Genomic DNA, 18,632 nt, shown 5'->3' on the forward strand with positions numbered 1-18,632 from the left:
CCTCAGAAGACCGTCCTGTCAATCGTGTCACATCCACAGAAGATGTTCCTGTCAAGTCCACAGAAGATACTCCTGTCAATTGTTTTAAGTCCCCAGAGATCACTTAAGTTTACATAGATTGTCCCTGCCAGTCATGTTCATGGAGACCATTCCTGTGTCAAGTCTCACCTTGAGAGGTTGCCCCTACCTGTTATGCATGGCCATATAAAGTGTCCCTGCCTGTCCTGTCACACCTACTGAGGTCGTTCCTGCCAGTCGGGTCATGGCTGTAGACTGCGTTTCTGCCTGTCAAGTTATGGCCATATAAAATGTTCCTGTCTGTCCTGCTATGTCCTCGGAGGTCGTCCTTGCCAGTTGGGTCATGGCTACGAAGATCTGTCCCTGTTTGTCTTGTCCAGCCCTCAGAAGTTGTTCCTGCTAGTCAAATTGTGTCCTCTGAGATCATACCAGACCAGCTCTCGGCTGTTTCTTATGAGTCCATTGGAGGATGTTCCTACTAGTCATGTTCCACCTGAGGAGGGCTGTTTCGTCCTGTTTTTCAAGATCGTTTCTGTCTTGTCCAGCCCTCAGAAGTTGTTCCTGCTTGTCAAGTTGTGTCCTCTGAGATCATACCAGACCAGCTCTCGACTGTTTCTGATGAGTCCCTTGGAGGATGTTCCTACTAGTCATGTTCCACCTGAGGAGGGCTGTTTCGTCCTGTTTTTCAAGATTGTTTCTGTTTGTCTTGTCCAGCCCTCAGAAGTTGTTCCTGTTAGTCAAGCTGTGTCCACTGAGATCATACCAGACCAGCTCTCGGCTGTTTCTGATGAGTCCCTCGGAGGATGTCCTACTAGTCATGTTCCACCTGAGGAGGGCTGTTTCGTCCTGTTCTTGAAGATTGTTCCAGTTTGTCTTGCTAATCCCACAGAGGATGTTCCTGCTAATCAAGTTACTCTCCCTGAGATCATATCGGACCAGCTATTTACTGCTTCTGATGAGTGCCTCAGAGGATGTACCTGCTAATCAAGTTGTGCCCACTGAGATCATACCAGACCAGCTATCTGCGGCCTCTTATATGTCCCTCAGAGGATGTTTCTGCTAGTCACACCCACGTGTGGAGGCTGTTCCCGAGCATCCTCCTCTCCCTGCCATGACCCCTGAAGATGTTCCTGTACAGTCTGTTCCAGTCTGTGAGTCTCTACAGTTTGCTCCAGTCCTGTGCTGCTTGCTTAGAACACTGACTTCACTCACCCCCACCTCGTTTCCTGTACTATCTGGGCCCCAACTGTTCCTACCCATGTTTGACTGCTGGGATTTGACGCCAGAAGGCGTCCGTTGGGAGAGTGGTAGTGTCAGGGTCCTACCCTGTCACCCTGTTTGTTTTGTCTTTGCTTTTTGTCTATGCTTGTCTTTTGTGTGAGCACATGGCTTTGTTATTGTTTTTGTCAGTCATGTGCCTTTAGCCCCTCCTCCTTGTTTTCTTTTATCACGCCCTCCTGTTAGCCCTTGTTAAGTCTAATCATTTTCACCTGTTCCTCATCTGCTTTCTTCCCTATTTATAGTTCCTCTTGTCATCTTGTTTTTGTCGGTTCATTGTCATTCTCACCCTCACTATTTCTGTCTCTGTCTCTGTGGATGTGGCTGAGTATATTCTTCCCTCTTGTTTGGTTGGTCTTGTTCCCTAGTCTTGTCCAGTCCCTGTCTAGTCCAATGTATTCTATGTTTTTGTCTTGCTCCTTGTTCTTTTGAGATTTTATTTATTATTTTCTTTGTATTTTAGTATGACCCTAGTCCTTCTAGTCTTGTTTTCTGTTTGCATTTTTTGATTTAAGAATTTTATGTGGTTAATTTGGTAACCATTTCCTCCCTATTTTGTTACTTTATTTTAATTTTGTTTATTTATGTTTATTCTCCTACCTTCCTTGCAGTAATTTGTGTCCCTGTGGAGCCTTGTTCTGTCCTGTCTTGTTGTGCTGTTTGAGTTCCTGCCCTGACCTGTTCCAGCCCTCTGGTTCCCTTGCCTTGCATCTGATCTACTTCAGAGTGTGCAGTCCACAAGTATCTGAGCTCAGCTCTAAGGTGCCTTGCCCTGTTCCCACCACCTGTCTGGCCTTGCCGCTCCCTCTGCTGCTATTATATTCTGCCTGTGGATGTTTGAAGCTGTTCCAGTCGTCTCCCTAGCTGTCTCTTCATTTACTGTATTCCTGATGTTGTATTACCTGTGCACCTCACTATCCTCTTGTATCAATCTGTTTTGTCAATAAATCTTTCTCTCTGCGATTGGGTCCTCCTTCCAGATCCCTGACAGCATTTGCATCTCACATGAACAGATAAACTCCAAAGCTGCTGTGAGTGTTACTTTTACCGTTTCATTTGAGAAAACTAGCATCATATCATACTGTACACACAGAAACTTCACGGCAACCTGTCAAAATAAAAGTATGGTTTAACATGAAACAGAACAATATTAGTCTTGTAGGTGTTTATACATTCCTATTTAAATTTACATAAAACAATATATGATAAAAAATAAATATTACAACAAGATTAACCACTTAATTGTAGGAAAAATACTACAATTATTATTTAAACATTTTAAACTGAATATAATTTTTCTTCCATGTATCGATTTTAACAGTAAACCTCTGTTTGTTTGCCAAAAATTAAAAGGGTTTATTTTTCATTTGGTTAAAAATAAATGTTTATGCTTTCATTTGATTATCAAACAAATTAATACACATAAGAATTTCTAAAATAAAAAAAAGCAAAAGATTGTAGAAATTGTTCAAAATGTTAAAATAGAGAGTTTTGGACTTATTTTTCCACTGAAATGAATGTTTTCATTATTACACAAAGTAGGCTAAAGTACTGAGACAAAAAGTAACATGAAAGTAACATGGCTACGCCATAGTTGTTTTTTTTTTTGGTCCCACTTTACATTAGGTGACCTTAACAACTATGTACTTACATTTAAATTAATAATTTGGTACAGTGTACTTATTGTGTACATACATGTTTTTACATTGTATTTATATATTTTTAAAAACCTATATGTAATTACATTTGTAATTAATTTCTGTAATTACCACTCTTGAACCAACCCTTACAACCTAACCCACCCTGAAACCTACTCATACCACCAAACCTGCCCCTAACCTTACCCATATCCCACCTTAATAGAAGCAAAAGTGTTTTGCAATGCAATATGACCACATTAAGTACATTGTACTTTAAGTACATAATAATTAAGACCACCTAATATAAAGTGTGACCTTTTTTTTACTTAAAGTAATGCTGCAATTCACAGTTTAAATAAGATTACATTATATAAAACAGTTTCTTTGTGTTTGAATTTTTATTTATGCATTTTCAGATACAAATTGCTATATTGTGATATATATCGTTATCGAGGTAGGAAATTGCTTCTACCATGATAGAAGATTTTGGTTATATCGCCCAGCCCTAATACTGGGAATGATGAGGAAGGTAGATTTGTTTTCATATGCTGCAAAATACATAATGATAGATTAACACTAGTCTCCATTTACGGCCCAAATGAGGCAGACAGTACATTTTTCACAAATATTTCCAATGTGTTGACTTGAGCAGATTGATTGTCCTTTAGTGATGGGTGGTGATTTTTTTAAATCCTGCAGTGGATAAATATCACCCTGATACTACAGCTAACACATCCCCTAAGTTATTAAATAAATTTATCACTGAACTTAATGTGCTCGATCTTTGGAGAATCCAAAATACTACATCTAAGGACTTCTCTTTTTTTAATAGACATAAGACATGTAATGTTCACCTTTCCAACATTAAAACCAAGGCCCCTAGATGGTGCTTTAACCTATATCATTACTAAATAATCAGTCATTCATTAATTTGTTAAAAGATCATATAAAGGAGTTTCTCAAAAGGAATATATCTTGTGATGTAGACCCTCAAATATTGTGGGAAACAACGAAGTGTGTAATACGAGGATTTTGTATATCTTTTTTTCTGCGCTAGCCAAAGCAAGAACCCGCAAATTTACCAAATTAGAAAATAAGATTTAATTATTACAAAATTTACAAAAACATTTTTCTGATCAACAAGCAACACAATTGTCCTCCCTGAAAGAGGAATATGATTTACTTTCACAATCAAAGGCAGTGTTTATTTTACATAGGATGAGGCAAAAATATTATTTTGAATCAGAGAGACCTAGCCACTTATTGGCCCTCAGGTTGAGAGAGGTATATCAGTGCAATAAAATCTTCAGATAACCAGGTAACCACAAATCCTATAGCAATTAACAACATATTTAAAGGGTTTTACCCAAATCTATACAAAACAGAAACTGATTTTGATGAGTCAGTTTGTAAAGAGTACTTGGATAAATTAGAACTGCCTCGGATCACACAATTGGATAAAGACTCTTTAGAGTTAAGCTTGAAGGAGATCCATGAAGCATTAAAAAGCCTTCAGAAGGGCAAGTCACCAGGCCTAGATGGCCTCCCTCCTGAATTATATTTAGAAATATGGGATATGATAGGGACACTTATGCTTGACTCATTTAATTGTGCAATTAAGTGTGGTACATTTCATAGAGACCAAAAAACATCTTTGATATCATTGCTTCTTAAAAAGGGTAAAGATTCATTAGATTGCTCGAGTTACAGACTAGTATCACTCATCCCATGCGATCTAAAAGTTTATGCTAAAACTCTTGCCTCTCGCATGGAGAAGGTAATCCATAGCTTAATCAAAGAGGACCAAACTGGTTTTATCAAAGGACGCCTTGCGGCGTTAATATGCAGCAACTGTTTCATGTACTTGATGTTGCAGACTCTCTACCGAGTTCTTGTGTGTTTTTTCACTAGATGCAGAAAAAGCCTTTGATAGGCTAGAGTGGAACTATATTTGGGCAGTTCTGCAATGATTTGGTTTTGGTAAACAGTACATTCTATGATCAAGACCATTTACTACTCACCTGAGGCATTAGTTTTAACTGGTAATATTATTACCCATTTCCTTTACACCGTGGAACAAGGCAGCGATGTCCACTTTCCCCTTTGTTGTTTTGTTTATCCCTTGAACCACTAGCACAAGCTATTAGGAACTCTGATGTTCCACCGATTAAGATTCAGGATCATAATCATTATTTTGTTGTACGCTGATGACATTATCTTATATTTGGATCGTTTTGATGTGTCATTAACCAGTATAATTATTATATATAGTATAATTTGATCACTTAAGTAGTTTATCGGGGTACAAATCGGCTTTAATGCCAATCAACAGTGTTAAAGTTAACTCGCCTATCCCCTCATTCATTTCTATTAAAGATTCTTTCATTTATTTGGGTATTACCATATGTAAAGACATTCAGAAAATTGCCAGAAACAATTTTAATAACATTTTAGTCAAGATTAAAAATGTAGTGCATGGAGCCCATCAGACATGAAATAACTAGTTATATTCCTTAAATGACTTCTCCCCCGATCTGTGATTAACACCTAGTTGCTATGAGCCAGACCTCTGGTTTCTATCCAACTCATCCCCCCACCATCAAGATAAGACTCTTTACAGCCTACAAGAATGCCGGGAGATACACCCTCCTTATTCAGACCCACATACAGTTATATAGAAATGGGGGGGGGGGGGATGGCTCACCTAGCATTGGAGATGAGGCCTGCAATCATGCTTTGAAAAGCCATGCGGCCTAAAAACCCTTCTTCAAAGCCATGCGGTCTCAAGGAACTCTCAAGGAACTCTCAAGGAACTGAAAAGGACTTTCTGAACTGAACACATACGGAACCAATGCACAACAACAAGAGCTTGCAAGTATCCGTTCTTTCTACGAACGTAGATAGCTGCGTTTATGGCGTTTTATGAAAAACGATTTCATGTTGTTCAGAACCGTTTCATTCCTGTACCATGCAACTCTCTTTCTCTCTCTCTATCTCACTCTCTCTCTCTCTCTTACTCTCTCTCTCACGCGTTCTCTGTCTATTTGTGTTTTATGTACGTTTGTCTATGTGCGATCGTTTGTAAGTAGAATAGTTTAATAAACAATCATATATTCACATATAATGATTCTCTGTGCTGAATGCTTACATTACAATAGTCACTTAAACTGTTTCGATCTCATATTGCTACCTTAAGCCCTATTTTGTTCAATTGTTTTAACTCCGTTCTGATTAGTAAAACACGTTGCCGTGACGACGAGCCAACGTAAGAGTAATGGGTATCACTGAAGAATTTGATGGACAAAGAAACAAGTCGATATCATCATTACTGTTACTGATCAGAAACTGGAAATTGCGTATATTTAATGACGATTATTATACACAATTTCCTGTGAGTTAAACTACTTTCCCTGACTGAAATGTATGTTTTAAATAACTCATTTCATCCTATTCATTGGTCAAAAGGACCTGGTGGAGATTTGAAGTGCACATGTGATGAGAGAAACATAGTCTCCTACATGTACACACACATATTGATCAATTTGAAATTCTTTGAGCTAACAAAATTCCTACAAAAATTATACTCAAAGATGGAATAATCTTAAAGTTTCTCTTCAAGGCAAAATCTCCACTGTCAAAATGAATTGCTGATTACAGAACCGCCTTTACTGACAAAACGCGCAAGTGATCGGCCGATACGGATCGGTGCATCCCTACTTGGGAATGTCCAATTATTGTCAACATGGTCTCATGTAAATTCTGTTTTGTCCTTTTTACTACAAGTTGATTATGTGTCTAATCCTGGTTTATGTCTTCTCAATGACTATTCTAACTTCTGTATAAGTACACTAAAGAAGAAAATGTTGTTTGCTGGTTTTACAGCTGCAAAGAAGGCAATCATACAAAACGTACTCGGTTACTTTCGTAACCTCGGTTCCCTGAGATACGAGAATGTCTGAAAGACTCCTTTTTCTTCGAGACTGAAGCATTTTTTAATAACGCAGTGTTACTGCACGGCCATTGGTTCGTGCAGTGAGTAAAAGACGAACCAATGGCTCGGCAGCGGAGCTGCACAAGCCTATGGCGACGACTCGCGCCAGATTCCACCAGAATGGGTGGAGTAACTGGCTATATAAGCGCGCGTTTCACCATAGGGTCTCAGGTTACTTCGACTGAAGCGACAACTGAGTCGTGCAGCTACATAGCACGGCCAGAAACGCAGTACTCATTCCCGTATCTCAGGGAACCGAGGTTACAAAAGTAGCCGAGTACGTTCCCTTTCATTACTTCACATGTATTGCGTCTGAAAGACGCTTTGGGGAACCAGTACAATCCCGCCATTGCTATGGTAGGAGAACGACTAATTATGGCCCTAGCACCTAGGGGCTAGTATGGGCCATCTAGCTCAATCAGGATAACCCAATAAGCGACTGTTTCATTGAGATAGTAAAGTTTGGAGCTCGTACAGAGGGCAAAGGCGTACAACATATTAACTAGGTACTGCTTACATGGCTATCCAACTATGCAGAAAGAACCCGAGCCTGTTAGGTCGGGACATCCAGATTATAAAATCTAGCAAATGTGGATGGTGAGGCCCAATTTCTGCAATAGAAACACCACTGGACCATGTCCAGGACAAGGCGATGCCTCTAGTCGAGTGGACCCTTACTCCCATGGGGCATTGCAGGCCCAAGGGAAAGTATGCCAGCATGATAGCTTCTAATGTCCATCTGGATAACCTCTGTTTTGTGACTGAAAACCCTTTGGTGCGGCCACCGAAACATACAGACAGATGTTCTGACTGTCTGAAGGAAGCAGAACGCTCCACATAACTCTTCAGTGCCCTAACAGGACAGAGGAGATTAAAGTCTTGGTCTTGCATCGAGGGAGGAAGCACCAAAAGAGTGATAATTTGATCTCTAAATAGAGTTGAGAGACTTTTTGGTATATAACCACGCCTTGGTTTCAGGATGACTTTGGAGTCACTAGGCCCGAATTCCAGGCATAAAGGGTTCACTGAGAGAGCCTGTAGGTCACCCATGCGTTTTACCGATGCCAATAGCAGGGCGGTTCAACGTTAGAGGGCGAAGGTCAATGGACTGCAGCGGCTCAAATGAAGGGCTCTTCAGAGCTCTCAACACTGTGGGTAGGTCCCAAGAAGGGACTGTGATGGGGCGAGGCAGATTGAGCCTTCGTGACCCCTTTAAAAACAAACAACTAGATTGTTCTTCCCCACAGATTGGCCGTCTATAAGGTTATGGAATGCCGCAATGGCTGCTACATAGACTTTGAGCGTGGAGGGTGATCGTCCCTTATCCAACAGCTCTTGAAGGAAAGACAATATCACTGATATGTCACATAAGCTCGGGTCTGCACCGTAGGTGGAACACCAAGCGGAAAAAACTGACTATTTAACGTCATAGAGCCGTCTGTAGACAGTGCTCTAGCCTGAGAAATAGTGCTCAAGACATTCTCGGGGAGGCTTCTAGGCTCCTATCGAGAGGCCATAAGTGCAGCGCCCACAATTCTGGTTGGGGGTGCCATAACGTTCTGTTCGCATGTGTTAAGAGATCTCGTCTCAGTGGAATGGGCCAAGGGGCTGGTTCTACAAGAATGGGGCCACCAACAGGAGTTTTTGTTCCCTGACTCGCCTGATGAAACGTGTGTAGGAGATTGGGCCAATTGTGGGCCAATGCATCCTTGTCCAGGGGAACACCCTGTTCCATCCACTGAGGGTCCTTCCAAGGGGTCAGGGCTGTGACACAGGCAGGCATGGGACGGGACTTTCGGTTTCAGCCAGTACTGAAGGGTGGGCATGAGCAGCAAGCCCAATTGAAGTACTGGGGATGCAGAAGCCATAAGGCCTAGCATCTTCTGAAAATTTTTGAGAGGGCGAAGGGCTTCGATTTTGAAGGAGACCGCAAGCTTTTGAATGGCCAGAGCTTGTGATGGCACAACTGCAGCCCTCATTTGGGCGGAGTCGAAAACTGCTCCCAGGAACGATATATGTTGGCTGGGGGACAGAAAGCTCTTGGCAAAATTGAGAGTCCTAGACACTCTAAGTGGCTGAGGAGAAAGGATCTGTGATGTATTAGCTCGTCCTTTGACTGGGCCAGAATGAGCCAGTCTTCAAAGTAATTCAGGACGCGAATTCCCATCTGTCTCAGAGGGGAATGAGCAGCGTCCATGCACTTCGTAAACGTGCGGGGAGCTAGGGACAGTCCAAAAGGAAGGACTATGTACTGATAAGCCACTCCCTCAAAGGCGAATCTCAAGAATTGCCTGTGATGGGGGGCAATCTGGATGTGAAAGTATGCATCTTTCAGAACCAGCGAACAAAACCAGTCCCCTGGGCATATTTGCGAGAGGATCTGTTTCAGTGTAATCATTCTGAATGACCATCTGCTGAGGACGTAATTCAGACATCTGAGGTCGAGGATAAGTCTTACACCGCCGTCCGCCTCGAACGAGGAAGTAACGACTGTAAAAGCCTGACTCGCTCTGGGCTGGGGGAACTGTCTCTATGGCTCCTTTTGCCAGCAAATTCTTCACCTCTGCACGCAGGACGTCTACGTCCTTGCTGTGGACTGAGGTGGAGACCACTCTGCTGAAGTGTGGGGGTCTTCGAGCAAACTGAAGTGTGTAACCTCGTTCTGTTATTTCCAAAAACCCATTTCGACACTTTGGGGATGGCCTGCCAGGCCTTGGCCCGTGTAGCGAGGGGTTGCATTGGTTCGAGCAGCTGAGATGGCTGCTCAATAGCAGTGGAAGAGGAAATTTGCTCTCTTTTTGAGAATGTTTGTTTTTTATTTTCTCCACTATAACAGCGGTATGCTGTGAGGACACTAACAGAACGGGCCCGTGAGTCACAATCATGTTTTGCACAAACATGCAGCCTTCGGCACCCGGAACAGAACGGGGTGATTGGAGGCTTAACAGAGGCAACTTGGGGGCTGGTCCAGCTCTGGCGAGACTTGGCCCCTTCCTCTTCCTGTTCTTGAGATCAGGAAGACGCTGGGGGCGCCTGGTCCAGCACTACCTTGGTCTGGGGTCCTTGGCGCTTCGGGGAAAGGGTAGCGACTTTATCCGCATCCTTGATCTCCGTCAAATTGAGCCACAAGTGGCACAAGTAGCCACAGACTCATCTAGTGGAGGCAGCTTGTCATAACCCTTCTCTTCAGCGCCGTCGACCGTAGTGAGGGCGGAGGAAGAAGAGGCGCGTAGGCGGGCTAATTAGGAAACGCGCCATGACTTAGTGATCTCGTCATGAACTTCTGGGAAGAACGGTGACGCTCTTTGACGAGGGGCCTGGCGGCGCCCCGGCAGGAACCATTCGTCCAGATGGCTGCGTGTGGGCTCCTCAGGCGGAGACCAGTCCAATCCCAGCTCTTCAACAGCTTTAGACAGGATGTGGAATAATTTGGCGTCCATGCCAGTGCTGGCTGCGCTGGGTTGTGTAGATGGCAAGGGAGCAGGGTCGAGAGATGACCATCAGCGGCGTGCAGGGCAGTTCTGCTCGAGCGACAGAAACGGCGCAGCATTTGAAACAATGCCAGAAAATAGAAATTTGCTCTTTAACCATGACGAGTAGCTTCTTCCAAGGTGAAGGTTTCTTCCTTGAGAGCGAAGTCAGTCTCTGCGAAGCTGTGAAGTCGTCGCTGAAGGAGAAGGATCTGAGATCCTATGGCGAAATGCACGCTTATATAGCCAGTTACTCCGCCCATTCTGGCGGAATCTGGCGCGAGTCGTCGCCATTTACTCATTGCACGAACCAATGGCTGTGCAGTAACACTGCGTTATTAAAAAATGCTTCAGCCTCGGAGAAAAAGTAGTTTTCCCCAAAGCATTTTTCAGAAGCAGTACGGGTGAAGTATCAAAAGAGAACTGGTATACTCCGCACATATGTGCAAAAACATTTTGGATTCATAGCCTCCCTAAAATAGTGACTTGTGAATGTACAATAGCAATAAAATGTTGATCACACACAAAAAAGAATGGTAACTTTAATGCAATACCTGCAAAATAGTGTTTACAGCCCACAACTGCACATGAGTATAGACCATAACTACTCACATTTATGTATTTCAATATAAAGACAGGGTAAGTTATGTTAACCGAGCACTTATTGGCTCTTGTTCAATCAACTATACCTTAGTAAACACATCACATTTGTTTCTCTCTCAGTACTCTACCCTGCCAGTACTTACAAAGATAAATCAAAGTAACACTAAGTTTACTAACAATCTGACAGGGTTTGTCGTGCAGGACTAATGAGACGGGACACGAGATAAACAAATGGGATATTTAATATAAATCTACAGGTTGACAAGCAGGAACATCCACACACGAAGAAACATCAAAACAATATAAAGACCGACAGGGAACTCAAGACAAATACAGACTTATAAAGGCAGATAATTAATTAAACACAGGTGATGGGGATGACAGGATGATGAGGGCAAAACCAATGATGACAAAATAACAGGGGAAGACAATGGGAGAAACCATGCGAAATAAACATACAGGACTGTGACATTACGCCCCCCTCCGAAAAGGCGCGTCCTTGCGCCGTAGGAAACAACAAAAAAAAGGAGAAGAGAGGCGAAAAAAAAACAGAGTCCATGTGGGAGGAGGTTTCGGCGGAGGACGGCACCCCTGGAGGGGGACAACAAACAGAGTCCAAGGGGGCGACGAAGGTGGGAGGAGCCAGGGAGGAAACAGGAGGGACCCGGAGCAGGAGGCACAGAGCAAGACCCAGGTCACAGCCATGAAGACCCACTGTGGAGCCGACGGAGGGAGGAGCTATGGTGGAGGACGGGCTGACGACTCCAGGGGTCCGACCGACAGAGGCAGAGCAGGTGGAGGAGGAGCCCGAGGCGGAGACGGAGAGCCGAAGATCCTGGGCGACACCGAGGATCCGGAGGGCCAAGGCGTAGCCAGAGGCTCTGGCAACCAAGGCGGAGGCGGAGATCCAGAGGGTGGTGGAGCCGGAGCGACAGAGGACTGAGGTGGAGCCGGGGGGAGGGAGGAGCCCAACGGAGCCGATGGGACGGAGCGACGAGGTGTAGCCAGAGGAGTAGAGTCCGTAGGCGATGGCGGGACGACAACCGACCAAAGCGGAGCCGGAGGGACGAGGAAGCCCAATGGAGCTGGTGGGCCGACGGGTGACGCTGAAGATGAGGGAGCTGAGAGCCGTGGTGGAGCCGCAGGGTCGGAGGGCCGAGGCGGAGTTCTGGACTCTGAGGCTGGAGGGGGAGATGAGTGATCCTCCAGCCGAGACGCCGATGGAAGCTGGCAGACCTACGGCGAGCCCACTGCACAGATGGAGGACTGAGGGTGAGCAAGGGGACTGACAGAAGACAGCGGGGTTTCTGGAAGGCTGGATGGAACCAGCGGAGATTCTGGAAGGCTGGGCGGAACCAGCGGAGATTCAGGAAGGCTTGGCGGAACCAGCGGAGACTCAGGATGGCTGGACGGAACCAGCGGAGATTCAGGACGGCTGGACGGAACCAGCGGAGATTCTGGAAGGCTGGGCGGAACCAGCGGAGATTCAGGAAGGCTTGGCGGAACCAGCGGAGACTCAGGATGGCTGGACGGAACCAGCGGAGATTCAGGACGGCTGGACGGAACCAGCGGAGATTCAGGACGGCTGGACAGAACCAGCGGAGACTCAGGATGGCTGGACGGAACCAGCGGAGACTCAGGATGGCTGGACGGAACCAGCGGGGATTCATGACGGCTGGACGGAACCAGCGGAAATTCAGGACGGCTGGACGGAACCAGCGGAGATTCAGGATGGCTGGACGGAACCAGCAGAGATCCAGGCATAGGCAGAAGAGGGCGGGTAGGTGGGAAGTTCAGGCAGGCCAGTGTTTCTGTGAAAAAGTCTATTAAGTCCCCAGAGTGTTGCTCATGCTCACCCCCAGTGGTGGTGCAGTGGGCAGGGCTCTCTACCGCCCCCTCTTGCTCCACGAAGCACTCCACTGTCGTTGATGTAGAGGCCGGCTCTCACACTTGGTCGGAGGTTATGATCCCATTGGCACTCCATACTGTGGTCGCTCCGGGCTCAGGCTCTCCGTCCGCAGTGAATGCGGGCTCATACTCTGCATGAGGGGTGATGTTTGGCTGGGCTCTGGGTCTGGAGTGGAGCTGACGTCCTTCTCGACGATGTCCACAGTCGATGACGATCCACAGGACGCCAGCACCCACTCAACGTAATCGGCGAAGCTCTATCGAGGACCCTCCCCGGACAGCTGCGCTTTCGTGGCGATGTTGAGTCCTGCACGGAAGAACGTGCACAGGCAGCTGTCCGGGTAATGCGTCTGTGGCACGAGGTACACAAAGTCACTTGTGTGGTCCTCGAGAGAGCGGTTCCCCTGCTCCAGGAGGATGATGAGGACGGCAGGGATATCCATTAAGGGAAAAGAAAAACTAAACTCAGAACAAACCGGAAAATAAAGCAGGGAAACATGCCGTGAAACTGTTTGGGTCAGTCTTTCTGTCAGGGTTTGTCGTGCAGGACTAACGAGACGGGACACGAGATAACAAACAAACGTGATATTTAATATAAATCTTCAGGTTGACAAGCAGGAACAGGCAGGAACATCCACACACGAAGAAACATCAAAACAATATAAAGACCGACAGGGAACTCAAGACAAAGACAGACTTATAAAGGCAGATAATTAATTAAACACAGGTGATGGGGATGACAGGATGATGAGGGCGAATCCAATGATGACAAAATGACAGGGGAAGACAATGGGAGAAACCATGTGAAATAAACAGACAGGACTGTGACACCATCCAGTAACGCCCTGTTTAAGCCGTAATTGCCGAACTTCTTCGCGGGTGTCATCTTGTTCCAGGTCCAACTCCAGTTCAAATTGATATGGTTGCACAGATGTGTCTTTAAAGCCGCCTGTTACCATTATTTCCTCAAATAATACCCTCAACTGTTGTCTAGGCAACACCCCATATGTGATGTGATGACACGCCCCACAGAACTGAGGGGCGGGGTGAGCAGAGGGCCATGTACTGAAATCGTTTGCTGAGAATAGAGCTATTTTTACCAGGTAAAATGAGTGAATTTTTAATCAAAGTATATTACAAAACTTTTCATTGGGACTCTTAAGCATCATATTAACTTGTGGAAAATGGGCATCCGATGACCCCTTTAAAGATTAAAAAATACCACTGGGTGGATTTTTATCATTGTAAAAAGGTTGTGTACACAAACTGCCAACAAACATTAATGTTCAAGCAACATGTATAAGTGAGTTTTGCATCCAATGACTCCTTCAAACAACATCTGGTCACATTGTTTGCGTTTTCAAGCATATTTGAGACAATAATGTTTCTAATATATATTTTTTTACGACATTTTAATGTGGCATGTTGGTATTACAATTCTAGCATGTTTTACCTTGTTATTGACATGTTGCTAGCATGTTTTAACATGTTGCTAACACTGTTTAATGTAAAGCTAAATTTAAGAAAGAAACAAACCCATGCTGTAACAAAGCGTCAATGAAGATTTCAAAATAATGTGCTATATGTACATTATTTCTTGTGCAAGCATGGTATTTTTTTTAAACTGGAAAAAAAAATTTTGTTTCATCTTGGCAGATGATCATCCTATGTCAGCTTCATCAATTTAGGATAGCAGTTGACGGATCCCACCTACTGGATTATAGGCACAGAGTGCAGGACTTGAGCTCCATTGATCAGCTGGAGATTCTGGGTGACGTGGAACTGCAAAATGTTCAATTGTGGTGAGATGGAAAGCATCATCGGGATATTTAGATTTTTCCTCACTTCTCTTTCCAGTGTTCCTCAGCATGCATGATTTTAAAGATCATATGGTTATGCTATGATGTTTCAAGTCAATAAAACCAATGTATGACAGGGAAAAAAATGTAAGTTGTTAACTATGTAAGTTTTAAAGGGGTCCTATCATGCTTTTTCACTTTTTGAACTTTAGCCAGTGTGTGGTATGTATGTTATGGCATAAAAAAACATCTACAAAGTTACAAATCTCAAAGTCCACTCCAAAGGGAGATTTTTTTTTAATCCCTTTCAAGAACTACAACAAACAGCTCCTTACAGCGTTTGTTTTCCTGATGCTATGATGTCACAACGTAAATCCTGGCTACGGAAATTCCAGTCATTGGCTGGTGTGGGATTCGCCTAACTTTAGCGATGTATTCTGGACAGCAGCTTCTGGCATGCTTCAGCGAGCTGCAGTTCGGCTCGTATAAACGTGAGCTTTGACCAATGCAGGGCTGCTCAACCTTGCTCCTGGAGATCTACCTACCTACAGATTTTTGTTCCAGCCCTGCTCCTACACAGCTGACTGTAATTATCAAGTGCTACTTAAGAGGTTAATTAGCTGGTTCAGGTGTGTTTCTTCAGGGTTGGAGCTGAACTTTGCAGGATAGTAGATCTCCAGGAACAGGGTTGGGCACCCCTGGACTAATGTGTCCGCAAACTGCTCCGGTATCCATGCTGGAGGCGCGCCTTGATGTGTGTGGTATAGAGGGTCGAAATATGCGCAAGTCGCGGCTGCTGTAAACATGAACCTTGAAAAGATTGACGATCATCCGTGGATGCGTCAAAGCTGCTCCGTAGATGTGTGCAGGTGTGTGGTAAGAGATTTATTCATCATAGAGTGTAGATAGCTTCACTAGCCTTATGTTTTCGGACATGTAAATAATTAAATACATTAGCACAATAATGATAATATCATGTATCGTCGATCTTGCAGGCTGATGATAGGGCCAACGCTACTGTAGGGTATTAATTACTCACCCATCATGCATCCTAGGTGTATATGACTTCCTGCTTTCAGACGAATGCAATCTGAGTTATGTTAAAAATAATCCTGGGACTGCTAACCAATCACAATGCATGGTGGAACCTGGAACTAATCAAGCCTTTTGTGCCAGCCTGGGGAGAAAACCATTGTAATAATGTAAATTATGTGAAAAATGATGTTTTTCGAACCACCAAGCATGAGAGCATGTTCTCCACGGGGGGCAGCCATGGCCTAATGGTTAGAGAGTCGGACTTGTAACCCAAAGGTTGCAGGTTCGAGTCTCAGGTCCGGCAGGGATTGTAGGTGGGGGGAGTGAATGTACAGCACTCTCTCCACCCTCAATACCATGACTGAGGTGAGTCCCTTGAGCAAGGCACCGATCCCCCAACTGCTTCCCAGGCGCCGCAGCAATGGCTGCCCACTGCTCCGGGTGTGTGTTCACAGTGTGTGTGTGTGTGTGTGTGTGTGTGTGTGTGTGTGTGTGTGTGTGTGTGTGTGTGTGTGTGTGTGTGTGTGTGTGTGTGTGTGTGTATGTGTTCACTACTGTGTGTGTGCACTTGGATGGGTTAAATGCAGAGCACAAATTCCTAGTATGGGTCACCATACTTGGCCTCACTTCACCTACTTTCCTTTCTTTCCTTTCCTTCTAGTGCAGCCCTAAAACTAAATAAAGACTTTGTAAAAGAGCATAATAGGACCCCTTTAACTGTGTTTTTACCATCAGCCATCACTTAACATGAATGACTTATTATCAGAACCTACTTTTTTTAATCCAAGTGTTCTCTATGAAGACGACTGAAAGCATTGCATTAAATGATTGATTTAACATTTAATTGCTTGCTTACTCTATCATTATTCAGTTATAGAGTATACTACGGGCTGCATTCTAGGGCTACAAATTTAAATTTTCTTGATTTTTGCTTAGATTAGGTCAAATAACTTTAAATCTTAAATAATAACAGAATGTTCATCTAGGCATCACTTGGTAGTAATATCATAACTACGATTACTTTGGTGAAATGTTTTGAATAATTGATGGGTACAGTCAGTGGATCATGTTAATCCTTTAACTTTAATTGTCTTAGCCTTTTTTGCAATTACGTTTACCCAGCTGGTTTCAGAGTGATTTTTAGTGGATATTCTAAATGATGTCAAGTTAATAGAGGTGTAGTTCATGGCATTAGTAAATTAATTATCTTTGGTAAATGTATGACAAAAATGGCTAAAATACTTTGTTTTTCTTTTATATAGTTTATCTATTGTTTTATTGTTTAAAATTTAGCAGACGCCTTTGTGAAATGTTTGGTTTGAAAAGTGTAATGTAATGCAATTTCTGCATTAAATGTGGCTTAAATTTCACAGAATAGTTATTGTATGGTTCTTATATGATTGTATGATTATTTTATGATTTTTGGCTGCACAAAGACTACAGAGTAGATGCTATAGAGTAGTGTAGTGAACAGCGGTCAAGATGGCAAAACCCCTTCACACAAAGTGTCCCTTACCCTTATCAAAGTAAATGATCGTAAATCCCCCGCACAGGAGAAACAAGTTTTGGTGTGTGGCCAAAGCCACCAAGGAAAAACACATAAGTTTTTTTTTTTTTTTTTCATAAGCTTCCCCGGCTCGAAATAATGATTTTGATCATATTTTCTCTGAAGAAAGATGTAGAACATGAATAGTGATGAAAGCCAAAATATTACATGTCATGGATGAATATTTAATCCATGAATGAGTAATCCACTATTTTGTAGAGGGCAATTTTCACTTGAGATTCAGAGCCAAAGTAGCCTGGCTACCGCCAGACCACGTTATGACTTCGTCATGATTCGTGGTCTGGGAACCACATGTTCATTTTCTCGTATTTGAGGCGTGGTTTACGAATGCCCAGAGCCGTTCATTGGGCGATACGAATGTCTATCAAAAGCGCCTGTGCGTAGCGCATAGCCAATCGTTTCAATTATACCGGATGACGTATGTAGAGCGAATGCCAAAAGTTGCTCTTTTTTCAAAATAATCTTGCGTTCTAAACTACTTAGAACACTATACCGCTACACCGGACGCGACAGTTGCCGCGCCGCAACAGCTAAAGTCTGTCTACACTGGACGCGACAAGACGAACGTTGCAAATCATTTAAACTTTGTGTGAGCACGTCACTGTCGGGGATTTGCCGTGTCGCGCCGCATCCAGTGTAGACAGCATAGGTTCTAATGTCATTTGTCGCGCCGCTCGCGTCCAGTGTAGACAAGAAAGATAACTTTGCGTCTGCTGCCATGCTGGATCCATAGTAACAAACTGCTTCGGTGAGTCGCATAGAAGGCGTCATCGTCTTGCTGCTCCCTCCCCGTTCTGTGATTGGTTCCCTATCTTAGGTGAAAATTAGGTCCATGGTTTCCAGACTGACTAGCAGCGTGAATAAAATTGCGCTGCGCAAGGCAGGATGGGGAAACCCAGGCTAGAGCCAAAGTACAGTGAGTTAAAATAACTTTGGTCGCATTATGTTTTTTAGACAAAGATTGGTATATCTGTTTATAAAATCTGTTGACTTTAGCAGTCTTTGTTACTTTATGTGCCAATGGTAGGTTGACTAGATGTCCCACTTTTCCTGGGACAGTCCCGTATTATAGCTCTATTTGTAGTGTCCCGACTTAAGAAAAAATGTTTTGTCCTGTATTTAAAAATGTCTGTACGACTGAGTGATCAAAGTGAGTAGTAGTAGGTGTTCTGTCACAGGAGAACAGCCTAATAAAGCTAGCCAAGCTCGTTGTAAAACAATATCACCGTGCAATCACAATTCATGAGAAATCTGGTCACCCTAGCCAATGGGGACCATTCATCGCAATATGCAATATGCTTGTATAAAAAAGTTTTAAATAAA

General features: G+C 43.8%; 1 protein-coding gene across 1 annotated transcript in view; it reads left to right on the plus strand.

Annotated features, from left to right (window-relative positions):
• Positions 1–17,095, plus strand: part of LOC141305351 (galectin-8-like) — a 40,908-nt gene extending 23,813 nt beyond the window's left edge. Inside the window, exon 6 of the mRNA XM_073832462.1 lies at positions 14,565–17,095. Coding sequence (XP_073688563.1) covers positions 14,565–14,714 — 150 coding nt within the window. The 3' untranslated portion in view covers positions 14,715–17,095. The remainder of the gene's footprint in view (positions 1–14,564) is intronic.
• The last annotated feature ends 1,537 nt before the right edge of the window (positions 17,096–18,632 follow it).

Source organism: Garra rufa, unplaced genomic scaffold, assembly GCF_049309525.1.
Source record: "Garra rufa unplaced genomic scaffold, GarRuf1.0 hap1_unplaced_002, whole genome shotgun sequence".
NCBI lineage: Eukaryota > Metazoa > Chordata > Actinopteri > Cypriniformes > Cyprinidae > Garra > Garra rufa.